Raw genomic sequence first — 17847 nt, 5'->3', positions numbered from 1 at the left:
TTTAGCTCCTTAGCCCATCAGCTGCAGAGTTCCTTTCTTTGGGGAGGGGAGCATAATTTTTAAAAGAAGATTTATTTATTATGTATACAGCGTTCTGTATGCCTGTACAACCTGCAGGCCAGAAGAGGGCACCAGATCTCATTATAGATGGCTGTGAGCCATCATGTGGTTACTGGGAATTGAACTCAGGGCCTCTGGAAGAGCAGCCAGTGCTCTTAACGTCTGAGCCATCTCTCCAGCCTGAGCATATATTTTTTTTTAATGATGGAGTCTCACCATATAGTAAGGGACTGGCCTATCATTCACTATGTAACCAAGGCTGGCCTCACGTCACAGCCCCTTCTGCCGTCACCTCTCAAATGCTTGGATTACAGCAATGTGCCATCACACTTGCTCTCATTTCTTAAATGCCAGGTGAGAACATTTTTAATAATAAGAGTTTTCTTAGTTTGTCTCTTCTAATTACTAATGAAAGAAGTATTACATTAACAGAGCACCCCAGTGTGCCTCACTGTCGCGAGACTGTGCATGACGGCTCAGGTTCTGAAAGTTGGTAGCGTTACCTTCCATGAATGCTTGTACTGTTTTGTCCACACAGTTATCAAAGTGCTGCAAAACCAGGATGATTTCATTGTTGCTCTTGTTGGGAACTACTGCACGCACTGCGTTTATCTGCAAAAGGCAACAGGTCACACAATTCCAACACGAGTAGGTCAGGGCGAGTAGCAGGGTCATCTCACTTTCAGCAGTGTTATCTATCACTCTTTACTGTCAGTAAGAGCACACACAACCATCACACTGGGAATGATAAATACAGGAATGGTAACACCACATGAAAACTTAACCTCAAAATTCAAAAAGGCAGAAAATTTATAGAAATAAAATGGGACCACTGAGATGGTCAGTAAATAAAAGCATTTACAGTAACCTGAGGGCCCCAGCGCGGCCTTCAGAGCCTACGGTGGAGGAGAAGACGGACTCCCAAAAGTTGCCTTCAGACCTGCACACAATCAATCAATCAACATCTCTCATCTCTCTGACTCGCTGTGTCTGTGTCTCTCCTTCTCTCCCTCCCTGTTTTGTTTTGTTTAATGTGTTGGTGTAAGCACCCATGCACACTGCAGAAGCCTGAGGACACCGGCTGCTCTGCTCTCTAAGTCTGCACTCTATTCCCGTTAGACAGGGTCTCCCGGCAGGCAGGAGGCTCCAGCGGTCCTGCCCTTGCCTCCTGTGTGCTGCGCTCACAGGCCTAGGCAGGTCCTCATGCTCACAGGGCAGATGCTCTACTACTGAGCTGTTTCTCCAGCCCAACAGCTCAGACCTTCACACAGCACTATTCCAAGCACTCCCCCTTTGTGTCATTTCGCAGTATAAAGCTCTACAGACGTAACTTATACAGACCATCTGAATTCTTATAAGCTGTTTCGGGCACATGAAACGTAATGAACAACTAGCAATAACCCAGCTTAATAAAACAAAACAAACGCAGATGAAGCCCAATGAACATCTCTTAAATTCCATCTCCAGAAATTTCTACCCAGAATTTGATCTAATTTCAATATATTTGCATTTTAATGACATAAGTTTATCTTCAGAGGTAATATACTATTTTCTATTATATAAATATAATTCATCATGCATGCTTATTTTCAATTTTTTGTCACACTTCATTTTCTCCATATTGATAAGCACATGTTACTCAAATAGTTTAACATATATGTATTATTCATATATTTTAACATATATGTATTGTACATAGCAGTCCTATGGTACAATACACCTAATTTATTCACTTTCCTGTTGATGGATAATTAGACATTTTTGTTTCTTTGCAGTGCTAGAGATAAAACTCTTACTCTGGAGCACCTATCTTATGATTCTCTGCTGCCGAATCCTGAGAGTCAGTGTCTACACCAGGTCTCCTGGGCCAGGCGTGGTGGCACACACCTTTAATCCCAGCACTCGGGGGGGGGGGGGGGGGGAGAAAAGAAAAGAAAAAAAATCCCAGCACTCGGGAGGCAGAGGCAGGGGGATCACTGTGAGTTCGAGGCCAGCCTGGTCTACAAAGTGAGTCCAGGACAGCCAAGGCTACACAGAGAAAGCCTGTCTCGAAAAACAAACAAACAAACAAAAAAGACCAGGTCTCCTGCATAACTATTGGAGTTCTGACTAGCCCAGCTTGATGGATAGTGCCAAACTGTAAAATGAATACTCCCAACAGTCTTACCTTTGTTTGGGCCTCACTATGTAGGCTGGCCTGCAACTCACTTCTCAGACTCATAGATATTGCTTGCCTCTGTCATCTGATTGCTAGGACTAAAGGCATACGCCAACGCGCCTGGCAGATATGCAATGTCGCTACACTTATTCCAGAGGCATTTTTTTAATATCTTTTATATTTTATATTTTATACATTTTATATGTTAGCCAGGTGTGGTGGCGCACGCCTGTAATCTCAGTACTCGGGAGGCAGAGGCACGTGGATCTCTTTGAGTTTGAGGCCAGCCTGGTCTACAAAGCGAGTTTAAGACAGCCAGGACTACACAGAGAAACCCTGTCTCAAAACAACAACAACAACAACAACAGCAAAGTATTAGTAGTAGCATTAATACTGAATGTCTTCAAATAATTTAGAATAAACATATAATGTCCAAAGAAAACCATTTTTTGCACATTTTAATAAACTGGTTCTTCACAGCCTTGGTGATAGCCATCCTTCCATTACACAGTAACATTCTGCTTTGTCCCTAGGATTTCATTTTCTCCTTTCTTTCTTCCTTTTCTTGAGTCAGGTCTCACTCTGTAGCCCTGGCTGGCCTGGAACTTGCTCTGTAGACCAGACGGCTGGTTTTACAGAGATCCACCTGCATCTGCCGGGGCGCCGGAATTAAAGGCACGCGGCCTGTGTTCATTTCCATAATATGACAGCTAGTACTTACAATAATACATTTTCTTACGGTATTCGAACCGTTACCCATAGCCATTGTCTTACCTTCTCCTTCATGTTCTCAAACGTTCCTCCCTGGGCCAGTACAGTATTGGACTGCAAATCAAAAATGAATCCTGATGAATCTGAAAGAATATAAAGAAAAATATATTTAATCTGATATAATCTATGTATTTTATTCATCTAGAACAAGTCTAGCTACTTTTTTCCTCATGTAACTACTAAGAATATAGTTACTACTTGGAAAATTCCATTACATAGATAGCTCATATACATATTTATATTTTGAGTTGGTCATAAAATAAAAATTTATTTTTTTAATTAATTAATTCTTTTTAACCATACACCTTTAATTCTAGTACTTAGGAAGCGGAGGCAGGTGGAAGGTGGATCTCTGTGAGCTCAAAGCCAGCCTGGTCTGTACGGTGATTTCCAGGATAGCCAGAGCTCCATAGGAAAACCTTGTCTCAAAAAAAAAAAAGAAAGAAAGAAAAAGAAAAGAAAGTATTTTTATGCACGTGAGTGTTGTTTGTATGTATGTATGTATGTATGTATGTACGTACATACTCCACGTGTGCCTGGTACCTGCAGAGGCCAGAAGGGCAGATGGCCCAGAACTGGATGGAGTCTTGGACGGTTGTGAGCCACCATGTAGGTACTGGAACCAAACCTAGGCACTTTTTGAGAACAGCAAGTGCTCTTAACTGTTATATGTTAAAGAAACTAGCAATATGCCAACTACATTAAAAGTATTCTATAATCTTTAATCTCTTTCTTTTTTAAAGAGATTTATTTATTTATTACATATATAGTGCCCTGCCTGCATATACACCCGCAGGCCAGAAGAGGGCATCAAATCACATTATAGATGGCTGTGAGCGATTGCTGGGAATTGAACTCAAGACCTCTGGAGGAGCAGTCAGTGCCTTTAACCTCTGAGCCATCTCTCCAGCCCCGCTTAACCTCTTTCTTAATTATCCTACCTTAATTTATACACTACCCCACAATGTCATAGCTGTGAGCAGAGACAGAGCTTCTCTGCTTATGACAAATAGGAGTCATCTGTCTTCCTGTACATACACCTGCAGGCCTGAAGAGGGCGCCAGATCTCATTATAGATGGTTGTGAGCCACCATGTGGGTGCTGGGAATTGAACTCAGGACCTCTGGAAGAGCAGTCAGTGCTCTTAACCTCTGAGCCATCTCTCCAGCCCCGACTGTACATACTCTTAGACCGCGAATTCGAGTTTTTTATTTTGTTTTTTTTGTTTGTTTGTTTGTTTTGTTTTCCAACACAGGGTTTCTCTAGTAGCCCTGGCTGCTCTGGACTCACTTTGTAGACCAGGCTGGCCTAGAACTCACAGAGATCCACCTGCCTTGTATTGGGATTACAGGCGTGTGCCACCACCGTCTGGCTAGACTGTGAATTCAGAATGCATTCTGAATTCTGACTCATGTTCCCAGATTTGATGTGTGACGCTGCAACATATCTAGGTCTGTGCTACCAACACTATATCCAAGTGCGTGTCCAGCACATGAAAGTGTTCTCAAATAAGCAAGGCAGAGAAAACCAAACCTCCTGCGAGCTGTTCATTTTTCTCAAGCTTTTTTGTTTTTGTTTGTTTTGTTTTGTTTTTTCGAGACAGGGCTTCTCTGTGTAGCCTTGGCCATCCTGGACTCCCTTTGTAGACCAGGCTGGCCTCGAACTCACAGAGATCCACCTGCCTCTGCCTCCTGAGTGCTGGGATTAAAGGCGTGCGCCACCATGCCCGGCTCTTCTCAAGCTTTTTTAATAGACTGTGGCTATATATAATCAGTAAATTGCCACAGCACACGTGTGTGCATTCACGCGCGCATCTGTGCGTGAGATGCTGGTGCTGACGTGCACTTGGCAGACCAGCACCTCTATCGCGTTCCACCCTTGGCTGGGCCTCTGCCTCTACACCAGCGTTACAGTCCTGGGGGAAGGTTAAAGTGCTTCTCAGGTTCTGTCATGCATGTTCACCCTCGGAGGAGCCTTATGCCAAAACGTACCTCAGCAGTCTAGACTGGGACCTAAGACTTTTGTTCTCAGCATTACGGATTCCTGAACCCTACTTGGATTAGTTTGGAAATTAAACTCTCAACAAAGAAAGTAACAGGGGAAATTCTGACAAAGGGGGTATAAAAAAAATTGAAATGTGATAATATATTCCAAATTCTTTTGTTATTAATTACAAAGGTTTTTATTAATTAAGGTTTCATTTAGAGCTTAAATTTTACCTTTGTTCCAAATACCTCCTAGTTGCTATGGGAGATTCAAGTTTTATGACTAATGTGAATACTACAAGTGTGAAAGCGACCACGGCAATGCCCATGTTGGGGTTTGTTTGTTTTTTGGTTTTTTTGAGACAGGGTTTCTCTGTGTAGCCCTGGCTGTCCTGGACTCACTCTGTAGACCAGGCTGGCCTCGAACTCACAGCGATCCGCCTGCCTCTGCCTCCCGAGTGCTGGGATTAAAGGTGTGCGCCACCACGCCCGGCTGCCACGTCGTTTTTTAAAGACAATCTCTGTTTGCCAGTTACCAACAAACCACGAATTCACTTAGATATATAACCTGTTAATACAAAAGGATCAGGCGGTGCGTCCACAAACGTGGTGCGTGCGAGCTGAAGTCTTCCAGGCGATTACTAGCATGCTGGTTCCCAACTATCTTCATCAATGGAAAGAAAGACCCTATATAGCCAACACCACCATCTGGGTTCCTCCCCAGACTCTAGCTCAGCCAAATGCTGTAGTGCACCCCCGTTTCCCCCACAGAGCCATCAGTGAGCAGTGAGATGACACCAAGATACCAGTCATGATTTTATTAGAGATACAAGCCACCAATCTCAGGAGAGAGGGGACACTTAGAGCAACATAGCAATTTATGGTCGATATTAGAAGAGGGTTATGACCAGCCTGTTAACTGTTCCCTCAACAACACACCAGCAAATACAAACTACAGAAAAAACAAATGGCAGTTCTGCACTCAGATCCCAAAATTAATTTCCATATTATTTGAGTTTATGCAGCCTGCCAATAGACATGAACCAATATACGAAGCAAACGGTGTGGTGGTGCATGCCTGCAATAGAGCTAGATGGGTGAGGAAAGGAAGGGGGGGGGACAAAGAGGAGCAGATGCAAGCTGACGAAGCTGGACAGTTTAAACACAGGTCTGCTGTTGACGGTCCTGGGCACTGAGTCTTAGTTAACTCAGAATTCACCCACATCCCAAGCCCTAAAGAGTCAGAGGACCAGGGAGACAGCGCACTGCCCAAGGCAGCCAGAGAGGTGCTGGGTCCCCACAGCTCAGCTATGGATGGCTGTGAACTGCCATGCAGGCGTTGGGAACTGAACCTAGGTCCTCTGCAGAAGCAGCCAGTGCTCATAACTGCTGAGCCAGCTCTCCAACCCCAGAACTCATTTCTAAAAAGCCAGGCAGGTTTGTGCTTGTGTTTGTAATCCCAGGAGGCAGACACAGGCAGATCCCTGGAGCTTGCTGGCCAGTCAGCTCAGCCAGGCCAGTGAAGGACCCTGTCTCAAAAACCAAAGTGGATGGCTCCTGAGGAATGAATGACACTTAAGGCTGGCCTCCTGCCTCCACATGTGAATACGGGCATCTGTGCACACATACAGACACACAGAGAGACACACCAACACACACACAGACACAGACACACACACAGTCAGAACTTGGTTTTCTATTTAGCTGTGGTAAGAGCATGCCTGTTGCTGTTGTGTAAGGCGTGCTCTCCCTTCTTCTCCCTCCCAGTGCTGGGCTTTACAGTGCATACCTGAGCTCAGGATGGAAGTTCAAATCCTTCCTCATGTCTGCATTACAAGCCACCTACCTCCCACCAGGTGCTCAAGAACCATAGGTGCTCTTAACCCTGAGCCATCTCTGTAGCCAACACCCTTTTTGTAACCAGTAAATGTCACTGGAGTTGGTCACAGGAACATGGGAACCTGGCCAGGGACCACACCACTAAGACCATGCCCTCTTCCTCATCAAGTATTAGCTGCACATGGCTGGGGGGGTGGGGAGGAGTGGGGGGGTGAGAGGGGGTGGGGGGGTGGGGGGCCAGGGGTGGGGGCACGGGTGTGGGGGGGGGTGTGGGGGCACAGGTGGGGGCGGAGTCCCTTGAGCCACTCCCTCTCCCATGACTGCGCAACAGGTTCAATCTGGATATTTTGTGGAAGTTACCACAGCTGCCCTGAGGTCAAAAGTATAGAGGCAGGCTGTGCCCAGAGTCCACCACACATCTGTCCCTCCTCCAAGATACGCCCTGGGATCTGGAGGAAGTGATATAAATATCTCATTTATGCTGAGCATTCAACAGTCACTAATTCTCTGCACTCTGACCAGTTATGAATTTTCAGAGATACACTTTTGTTTGTTTTGGGCTTATTAATTTACTTGTTTGTCTGGGGGTTTTGTTTTGTTTTATTTTGTTTTTTTGATTTTTCAAGACAAGGTCTCTCTGTGTTAGCCTTGGCTGTCCTGGACTCGCTTTGTAGACCAGGCTGGCCTTGAACTCACAAACCGATCTACCTGCCTCTGTCTCCCGAGTGCTGGTATTAAAGGTGTGCGCCACCATGCCTGACTGGAGATACACTTTTAAAGACAGAAATTGTGTTAAATGATTCTCAGGCAAGAGTCAAGAAAGATGAAGGGTCCCAGCCACCCACACTCACTTCTTCAGTCTATCAGGGCACACTTGGAACTCTTAGAATAATTTCAAATAGCACACAGTTAGGACTGCTCAGAAACGATGCTACTTCAATTACCACTGACATCTTTATAAACACCAAGTTTTGTTTTACTTTTTCTTTCTTTATTTTAGTTTTTCGAGACAGGGTTTCTCTGTGTAGCTTTGGCTGCCCTGGGCTTGGCTTTGCAGACCAGGCTGGCCTTGAACTCACAGCGATCCGTCCGCCTCCTGAGTACTGGTGTTTGGCTTATAACCTCAGTATCTGGAAGGCTAAGGCAGAAGGAGAGGAAAGCCTGAGGGAGAGGAGAGGAGATGTGAAGACGGGAGAAAGAGAGGAAAGAAATCAGGCAAAAGTTGTTTTAGTCCTGGTGATGACATAAAACCAAAATAAAACCCAGAAAACAAGCTCAGGCAAGAGGCCGGCGCTGGAGCCCGGGCAGGAGCCCTGGAGCATCACTACTACTGCTGCAGCATAAGGGGCAACTTCTACTGTAAACCAATCGGCGGTTCCATTAAAGACTAAACAGAGGGCTGTGAGATGGCTCAGAGGTTAAGAGCACTGTCTGCTCTTCCAAAGGTCCTGAGTTCGATTCCCAGAAACCATATGGTGTCTCACAACCATCTATAGTAAGATCTGGTGCCTTCTTCTAGCCTGCAGGTGAAACACTGTATACATAATAAATAAATAAATCTTTTTTTTTTTTTAAGTAAACTGAAAATAAATGCCTGTCCAATGTTTAAAAAAAACAAAAAAAAAAACAAAACAAAACAAAACAAAAAAAAAAAACTCCTGCAGAAGTACTTATTGCAAGAACAGAGCAAACCAAGCATGAGACAGTCCAGTCCAAGCGAGCATTTCTCAGACAGTGTCTCTCACTGCTCTGAACTTTGCCAACTGGACTAGGCTGGCCGGCCAGTGAGTACCAGAAACACATCTGTCTCCCTAGCGCTGGATTATAAGATGGACAGAAGGGAAGAAAAGAGGGAGGGACAGAAGGAAAGAAGAAAGGAAAGGAGGGAGGTCCAGGTAGAAGGAAAGAGGGGATGGAGGAAGGCATAGAAGGAGGGGAGAGGAGGAAGGAGAGACAGAGGGACATATGGATGGATGAGGGGACAAAGCAGACAGGTAGCCTACATGCTAGCTCATGGAAGAGGGGTCAGGAAGCTGCCATAAGTGACTACAGGGGCAGGTGAGGGCTGTCTTAGCTCCTTCCTGAGCAGTGAGCCCCAGACCTGTTCTTCTCACACCAGCCTGGAGAACAACTCTCAAGTGCTAAGGGCAGCTGTCTCTTCACAGGAACCACTGGAGTGTAGGGACCAGGGTTCTCCACACAAGGGCAAGCACGAAAGCTACTGTTGCCAGGTGGTGGCACACAACTTTGATCCCACTGGTAAGGCAGAAGCAGGCATGTCTCTAGAGTTTGAGGGCAACCTGGTCTACAGAGTGACAAGAGTCCTAGGAAAGCTAGGGCTAAAACAACAACAACAACAACAACAACAAAAACCCAAAAACCCAAGCAAGCTACCGTCACAGACCTTCTAGCTTATGCTTCTAGGTTCAAAACTGAAGACACCAATCTTACTATCTGAGGGATAGTCTTTTCTTCCGCAAGTAGTACTTTAAGAAAAACATACTGACAATTGGCCAGGCATGGTGATGGACGCCTTTAATCAAAGTACTCGGGAGGCAGAGGCAGGTGGATCATTGTGAGTTCGAGGCCAGCCTGGTCCACAAAGTGAGTCCAGGACAACCAGGACTACAAGAGAAACCCAGTCTCGAAAAACCAAAACAACAAACAAACAAAACCCTGACATTTAGAAAAACAAACAAACAATGAGGTCAAGGAGATAGCTCAGTTCTAAGGTATTTGCTGTGCAAACATCAGAACCCTGGTTTAACGTCCAAACCAAAGCTGAGCTTGGTAGCATCTGACTAAGTCCAGTACTGGGTGGAAGAGGCAGGTGGGTACTGCAAGTTTGGTGGCCAGCCGAGCTAATTGGCAAGCCCCACCCAGGGCACTGAGAGACCTTGTTTCAAAAACCAGGTGGACAGTACCTGAGGAACAAACCAAAGGTTGTCCTGTCTTGTGTACACCCACACACGCACACACGCACACAAACCAACAAACTACAAACCTTTAAGATGTATAAATAATGGAGAATTATGCATGGAAAGGGAACAAATCAGAGATAGGAAGTTTAGGACAAAAATGCCACTTGAGATGATTTCTAGGTTGCTCTAAATAATACTATACAGTATGTCATGATAGTCTTCCTAAATGCAAACACTTATATTAAAAAAGAGGCCATAAGTTTGAAACTGAGCAAGGAGGGGTCTGGGGGAGGTTAGGAGGAGAAAGGAAAGACAGAAGTGATATAATGATACTATAATCTGAAAAAAACAAAGGAAATACTTTTTAAACCATGCTCTTGGAGCTGGGGGGGCAGTGTTGGACCCCACGACTAAGGTTGCAGCCCTTCATGACTCCCTTTGTCAGCGGGGCTCCCTCCTATCTGACTGATCTGGGGAGCCCGAATCCCCACATTCTCTACCTGAGAAACGTCATGTCGTCCTCAGGGAAACCACAGGCGCAGCTCCCTTCCTCACAATAAGAACCCCTTCAGCAAGCACCTGCGACTCCTCCATGTTAATGAGGCATCTTAGCCCTTCAGCCAGTGACAGCCACCCAGCCTGCACATCCCACCCACCCCAAAGTTCTATATGCCCCTCCTTCACCACAAATAAAATTGATCTGTCTCCAGCAGCTGATCCCGGAAGGCATGCAGGGGTTCACTGCTTCTGCTCCCTTGTGCCTGAGGAGCACAGCCAACAACCCAGGAATGGGAAGAGCAGCAGGCCGGCTCAGGGGCGTGGTCGTTAAGAGCACTTGCTGCTCTTACAGAGGACCAGATCTGGTTCCGAGCACCCACGTGAAGGCTCACAACCACCTGTAACTTCAATTTTAAGGAATTTGACATGCCCTTCTGGGCTCCGTAGGTACGTGCACACATGTGGTGCACATATAGACAAGCATACATGCACACATACACATAAATAAAAATACACCTTAAAAATGTGAGAGCTGTTCTTGTCAGAGTAAATCCGCTGATTTAAAGAGATGAGTCTTGCTTTCATTACTGTAGTTCTCATCTGAGAAGGGATACAGAAGCTTGACTTTTCAAGAGTAATTGGAGGAAAAACCATCGTATGACACGCTGACTAAAAGGAAATAAACTCAGGCTATAATTTTTCCCTAGTTTGTAAATCATTCCACAGAGCACACTCCGTATGGCCCAAGCTTCCTTTATGAAAGCCTGTAAATATATAATGAAGAAACAGCTCTCAAAACTAAAGCAGCTCTGGCAATGCCTTATGAGGTTTACGAACTGTCAAACCAAAATTAAAGTGTTTCCTCTATATTTAATATGTTAACACCTCAATCGGTGTATCTGCTTTGAATTGAAGAACATCATATTGAAAATTAAAAGGAACAGGAGAGCAAAGTCATCGCTCTGTGAGCACAGCAGCTGTTTGCAGCAGCCTCATGTTGTGACTCTGCAGCTACCCCAGCGCATTTGAGGAGGGCTTCCTGCAGCCTGTGGCTTGCTTCCCCACACTATGACCTCTTGGTACTTCTTGCCTGAACCTTCCACTCTGCCAGAGTAGCAAAGCTAAGGAAGGAAGCAAAACCTGGAAGCATTCACTCTTGCTCCACTTCCTCTCCCTAGGAACAGGAAGCATCCTGCAGGGAGCCGTCTCCTCCCACGCTCACTTTGCAACAATGCACTACCAGGCCTCATCTCGCTCTCTGACAAATGCACTACAACGGGATGAATCTCAGTACAAAAGAACTTTTTATGGAGATCCATTCCCAGACGTACGTCTACACAAAATGAAACCCTATACAACCCCAGCAGAGTCACTCGGAACACTTCCAACAGACCGACAGACGTGAGGACCACTGCTCTATCTACACAGTGCCTGGGCTCTAATGTTTTGCCCTCCTTGCGGAGCCAATCCAGGCTGGCCTCATGCGTGTCAGCAAGGGCGTGAGAGCCTTAGTCCCCAACCCCACGCTTTGGTTTTGCTTATTCTCAGTGCCAGAGAATAAAATCCACGGTCCCGTGCGTGCCAGGCAAGCGCTACACTGAACTACACACATCCTCGGGTGGCAGCAATAATTCTTTTCATAATTTATGCATGTATGTGATCTTACCCTTCTGGCTTTGTTTCCTAGACATTGCAGTTTTCTCACGCTCAGGGGGAAAAAAAAAATAACAGAAGAAAATGTCTTTGTCCAAGTTCTGGGAATCCTGCTAATTTAAAAGTAGGCAATTGAAGTCTGTAGTTGGACGTAATAAATACAAAATCCTGGTCGTTTAAACTTCTGCTCACTAGCTCTTAATTTCTCTTCCTTCTTTGGTATCGACGTCTTGTCAGGATGTATCATTGCAGACAGTCATGTCGGTTTCCAGTGAGATTCTAGAAGGAAAAATACAAACTTATTTACTATTATGGTAACAAATATCAGGAAAAACTCTATAAATGACATTTGTGGATTTTGAATTTCCGCAAAACTAGTTTTAGTTAATGAAAAGCACCACTTTTCTAAAGAAAACTTAATCTTAGAGTCTGATCATCTTAGTTGAAAAGTACGCTTTCCCTTCTGGCCACTTCTCCTCTCTTTGGGACTCACCAGATCTCTGGAGCTCAAGCCAGCCGCTGGCACGGAGGCCTAAGTACAGCGCCAACCCTTCACCAAAGCGTCTTTTTGCAGCCAACGGAGACTAGCACAGAAAGCCACAAAGGAGGAGATGGAGGGAAGTGCTCACCTGGGGCGCCCAGCCCAGACCGATACATCAAAACACAGCCTACGCCTAAGGCCAGGGGAACACTATGGAAGACAGGAGAAAAGACAGACTAAAAGACAGACTGCATCTAGACATGGCAGGAAAGCTACACCCATGATACTCAACTAAAAACAGTTGCCAAATAAGACCTGAACAATACAACACGAGCTGAAAGGCTGTGGGTGAGGGAAGCCCCCTCAGGCCTCACCCTCAGGTGCAGAAATAAAAGCAACCGATAACTGCTCACATGGGGAGCCTCAGTCTCCCTGGGGACGAGCCCGTAAGTGGCTACACAACCCCGAGAGGTCAGCCTGAAAACATGTACATAAGCAACAACAAATACATATAAATGTATCAATGGAGGTTGCCTTTATATATTTATTTGCATACATACATGTAAGAAGAATAATTAAAGAGGGAGGCCATGAATTTGAGATAGGAGAGAGAGGCTGGAAGGGAGAAATAATAGTTATATTTTAATACATTTTAAAAAGCATACTTTTGTGTGTCCCCCCCCCCACTTTCGCTTTTATTCTGAGATATTGTTATGCTGGGCAGTGGAGGCACATGCCTTTAATCCCAGCACACAGAGGACGTGCAGTGAACGTACTGGAGGATTGATAGAATGAAGCAGTCCTGACCACATGTGCTACATGACTGAGTTTATTTTTAATATATAACTTACTGAGCTATACACTTATAAATGCATATATTTTGCTGCCTATATCATAGGTCACACTAAAAAGGCTTTGGTTTGGGGGGTTTGTTTGTTTGTTTGTTTGTTTGTTTGTTAGCAGGGTTTCTCTTTGTAGCCTTGGCTGTCCTGGACTTGCTTTGTGGACCAGGCTGGCCTTGAACTCAGAGATCTGCCTGCCTCTGCCTCCCAAGTGCTCCTCCCGAGGTCCTGAGTTCAATTCCCAACAAAGCTGTACTTACGCCTCTGTGCCAGGGGCCTGGCTAAACACTGTCCTCCGTTCTGCATATGTACGCCATGGCATACCATACATGAATACATACATACAAAGTAAATAAAAAGTTTAAGTCTTTTAAAATAATTTAAAAAGAAGCTCAACATTATTATTTGTCAGAAATTACAAAATAAAAAGTATACATACATTGGAATGCTTAAAACTGAAAAATAAAAAATTGTATTGGATATGTGAACCAATCAATGGGATTTCTCGTGTATTATGGACACATAGTCATATATATCCATACATACAAGATATCATTTTTTAAATGGTCTGGGGTCTGGAGAGATGGCTCAGTGGTTAAGAGCACTGTCTGCTCTTCCAAAGGATCTAGGTTCAAATCTTAGCACCCACATGGCAGCTCACATAATCCAGTATCAAGAGACCTGACACATTCATACTAATGCGCATATAAATAAATAAATAAATGAATAAATGAATGTATGTATGTTCTGAAGAGAGCTGGCCCAGGTAGCATGGATATGAGAGAGCTGGCGGGCTTGACCAACTCACTACCACTCAGGCCCAGGGCCAGGGCTTTGAGTTGACCCACCCCAACATTTACTCCATATATGAGCTGACAGAGCACATGGAGGGGCCTGTCCAGTAGAGCCAAAGCTGCAGGATCTCCATGACACAGGGCAACAGTATGGAATCCAGGAAAAGCCCTGGTGAGGATCCAGTATTGATGGGTTAGCAGAAGCTAGGCCAATGATCCACTGCAATGAACATCAGCAAGTAAGGCTGTTAGGCCCAAGGGTATTCTGTGTGACAAACAGTGACACACCACAGCTTCCAGCTTCCATGGCAAGACGTTTTTTGTTTTATTTTATTTTACTTTAAATTTTTTGGAGGGAGGTTGCAAGGGCAGAAGGCAGATAAGAGAGAACTGGGAAAGGGGTGGTATTAGTTTGACTGATATGAAATTCACAAAGACTCAATTTTTAAAAATTATGCTAAATACAGGCTCTAAGCCGGGCACGGTGACACACGCCTTTAATCCCAGCACATGGGAGGAAGAGGCAGGGGGATCTCTCTGAATTCAAGGCCAGTCTGGTCTACTGAGTGACTCCAGGACACCGGACCTGCCTGCATCTGGTTCTCAGCAGCCACATGGCAGCTCTCAGCCAGCTGTGAATCTAGTTCCAGGAGATCTGGCCTCCTCAGGCACATAGTATATATACACATATGCAGACAAAACACTCACACACATAAAATTAAAATATTCTGGAAAAAGATTTCGTTGCCACTGAACTGTACATGTGAACACTTTTCTTTCTTTTTTTTTTTTTTTTTTTTTTGGTTTTCCGAGACAGGGTTTCTCTGTGTAGCCTTGACTGTCCTGGACTCACTTTGTAGTCCAGGCTGGCCTCGAACTCACAGCGATCCACCTGCCTCTGCCTCCCAAGCGCTGCGATTAAAGGCGTGCGCCACCACTTTTCTTTCTTGTCACTGATCCCTAAACAATATAATACAACAACCACTTACACAGCACTTGCATTGTCTTAGGCGTTACGCGTACTCAGGGGGACAGCGTACTAACCCTACAGTATGTATCGAAGACACTTGAGCACACGTGCATTTGGAGCCTAGAGTCAGTCTTCACGGGTACCAACACACCAGGGTGTGATCAGGAGTTAAAGAGGGGAGCACACAGCTGAATCTCACAAGCATGTGTTAAACAGTGTTAAACAGTGACGTAAGCCCCAAGGAGGACATTCTGCCTAGTGTAAGAACAGGCAAGAATAGTTGATATTCTAACCAGAGGATATTCTACATAGAAAATAAGAGGCCATAGAGTCCATATGGCTCCTCTTTTTTACTACTAAAAGACACAAGTCCCCAGCTTGCTTACTTAGTCAACAGCACCACCCTTTAAGCATGGGTGGGAGCGCAAATGCACCAGAGAAGAAATCCATACATACGTTTGTCTGTCTCTGTTTTAGCTAACCTGCTGACAGAGCTGTCTGTACCCCCCTCTTCACGCAGGTGGCTGTGACCCAAACCCAATCCCTGTGCTGTACTAGTCTTGCCTTTTGTTTTCAGACAGGCTCTTACTTTGTAGTCTCAGCTGGCCTGGAGCTCCATATGCAGACTCAACTAGCCTCAAACTCATGGAGAAGCACCTGCCTCTGTCCCAAGCGCTGGGATTAAAGGCATGTGCTGCCCTGTCGTGGATGTAAACATGTTTTCGTTTTTATTCCCAAGTGTGGGATGTGAAACTGCCTGTGAGAGTGCACATGATATTTGTTAGCTGGAAACAGACTTGTGGAGGGTGTGTGACCTCTGTCAGCTGGGAACTGCTTCGTGCAGGGCGTGGCGTTTGCCAATTGAAAAACACCCTGGTACAGACTCTGAGAGGATATACATAGGAGCCAAAACAAAACACAGATGTCACTTTGCATCTCTTAGCATTCTTTGCATCGCTTTGCTTTGAGCCGGTCCTACAGAGAACCGCTCCAGGGAGAACTTCTAAGAAGCTGCAGTTGGTCCCTGACATTGCCCCACTCCTGATTTATTCTGCTGTGGCTGTTTGTTTCTGTTTGCTGCAGCTGTCTGCTGTTTGACTGGACTGCCCTAAGGAACTGAGTCTAAAAACGCCTAATTCTCCCTCCCTACTAACCTTCGATGCCTACCTAGGGTTGGTGGGTTGGAAGGGAGGTCGAGGCATTAAGGAACCACACATAAAGTAGGTTTTTAAGAAAAATCAAAGCCAATACCACCCTGTCAGGCTCCATATTATTCTCCGATAAAACAGTTAAGCAGTTCTGATTCCTTCACCTTTCTCAACGACACACGCATGTAAAGTCCCTGCCTCCTGTATTCCTGAGGCACTGGGCATTTAGCAAGTATCATAATAAGAAAAAACAAGACAGGACAATTAAGAACAACTGTATTTATTGTTTTCAATTCACAAAGGGAGATTCCATGCACACCAAAAAGCAAGTTCTAATATTCCAGTTAACTTAAAAATTATTAATTTATAGACAATATTAACACAAACCTACTATGTTTAATGTTTCTAATAAAAAGTTATGGGAGGGTCAGGTGAAGTCGTGCACACCTTTAATGCCTTAGGTTGAGGCTAGCCTGGTCTACAAACAAAGTTCCAGGCAACTAAGGTAGTGACTGCCTAACATGTACATGGCCATGGCTAGATTCAACTCCTAGTACTAGGAAAGGGATAGATATAGACACATAATACATCATAAAGTGAAAAAATGTAGTTATGAACTAATGGACTGAGGGGCAGGGTGAGATTTTGAGAATTTCAAGTGTCTACTGGTTTCTTTTAAATACATAATATATAGATGTATAGAGGAGGACGAGCTAATGGAGGAATAACATTATTTTCAAGCAGAACATAAAAGAAATGCAAATGAGCCAGGATTTGCTAGTCCATAGCGAAATTCCTTAAATTAAGATATGCCCTCTGGGGGCTGGAGAGATGCTCAGCAGCTAAGAGCACTGACTGCTCTTGCAAGACCCAGGTTCAATTTCCAGCACCCACATGGTGGCTCACACTCGCCTGGTCACCCGAGTTCCAGGGGACCCACTGTCTTCCTCTGGCCTCCACAGGCACCAGGCATGCAAGTGCTCACCAGACATACATGCAGATAAAATATCCATACATGTAAAATTTTTTTGAAAATCTAAAAGCTGGGTGTGGTGGCGCACACCTTTAACCCCAGCACTCAGGAGGCAGAGGCCGGGTGATCTCTGTGAGTTTGAGGCCAGCCTGGTCTACACAGTGAGTCCAGGACAGCCAAGGCTACACAAAGAAACCCTGTCTCAGGAAAAAGAAAGAGGAAAAAAAAAACAAAAAACCTTAAATGCACAGATTGTGATTACAATCAAGCCTAACTTCTGAAGGTAGATGAACACTAACTGGCCCCAACACAATGACAAAGGCATAGTGGAAGAAAGCAGCGAGGTCAGAGGTCAAGGTCAGAGGTCAAGGCAGCGCACACCTACAGACAAGTAATTGCTTTCTCCGTCGTGCAGATACTTGCAACCAGGCATTCTGCAAGAGGGTGGCTCTCATCAGCTAAGCAACTAAAACATGCTGAATTATTTAGCAGCAGTTTAATTAACCTTTCTTCACTTTTCCCTAGACATTCAAATGTTTGTTTTAGCAAATACCAAGAAAAATATAATCGTAATTTAATAAGACATTTTAAGGAATAAAATATATATCCTGTTTTACAATGATTCTCTACATATGAACAATACAGATATTTAAACCTATTTTTTTGTACATGAGTGTTTTGCAAGCATGCAGGACACACACCAGACGCCCTGCTCTGGAGCTTCTAGAGGGTTGTGAGCTGCCTGGGTCCTCTC

At 44.8% G+C, this 17847-nt stretch overlaps 1 protein-coding gene across 1 annotated transcript in view; it reads right to left on the bottom strand.

The window, feature by feature from the left end:
- The window catches only part of Spats2 (spermatogenesis associated serine rich 2), a 71706-nt gene that overhangs the window by 34187 nt on the left and 19672 nt on the right, over nucleotides 1–17847 (bottom strand). Inside the window, 3 exon segments of the mRNA XM_051160326.1 lie at nucleotides 564–672; nucleotides 2993–3072; nucleotides 11899–12164. Of these exon segments, the coding sequence (XP_051016283.1) occupies nucleotides 564–672; nucleotides 2993–3072; nucleotides 11899–11923 (214 nt within the window). The 5' untranslated portion in view covers nucleotides 11924–12164.

This window comes from Acomys russatus, chromosome 17 (genome assembly GCF_903995435.1).
Source record: "Acomys russatus chromosome 17, mAcoRus1.1, whole genome shotgun sequence".
NCBI lineage: Eukaryota > Metazoa > Chordata > Mammalia > Rodentia > Muridae > Acomys > Acomys russatus.
The sequence above is the reverse complement of the archived record's forward strand: the minus strand, read 5'-3'. Positions and strand labels throughout refer to the sequence as shown.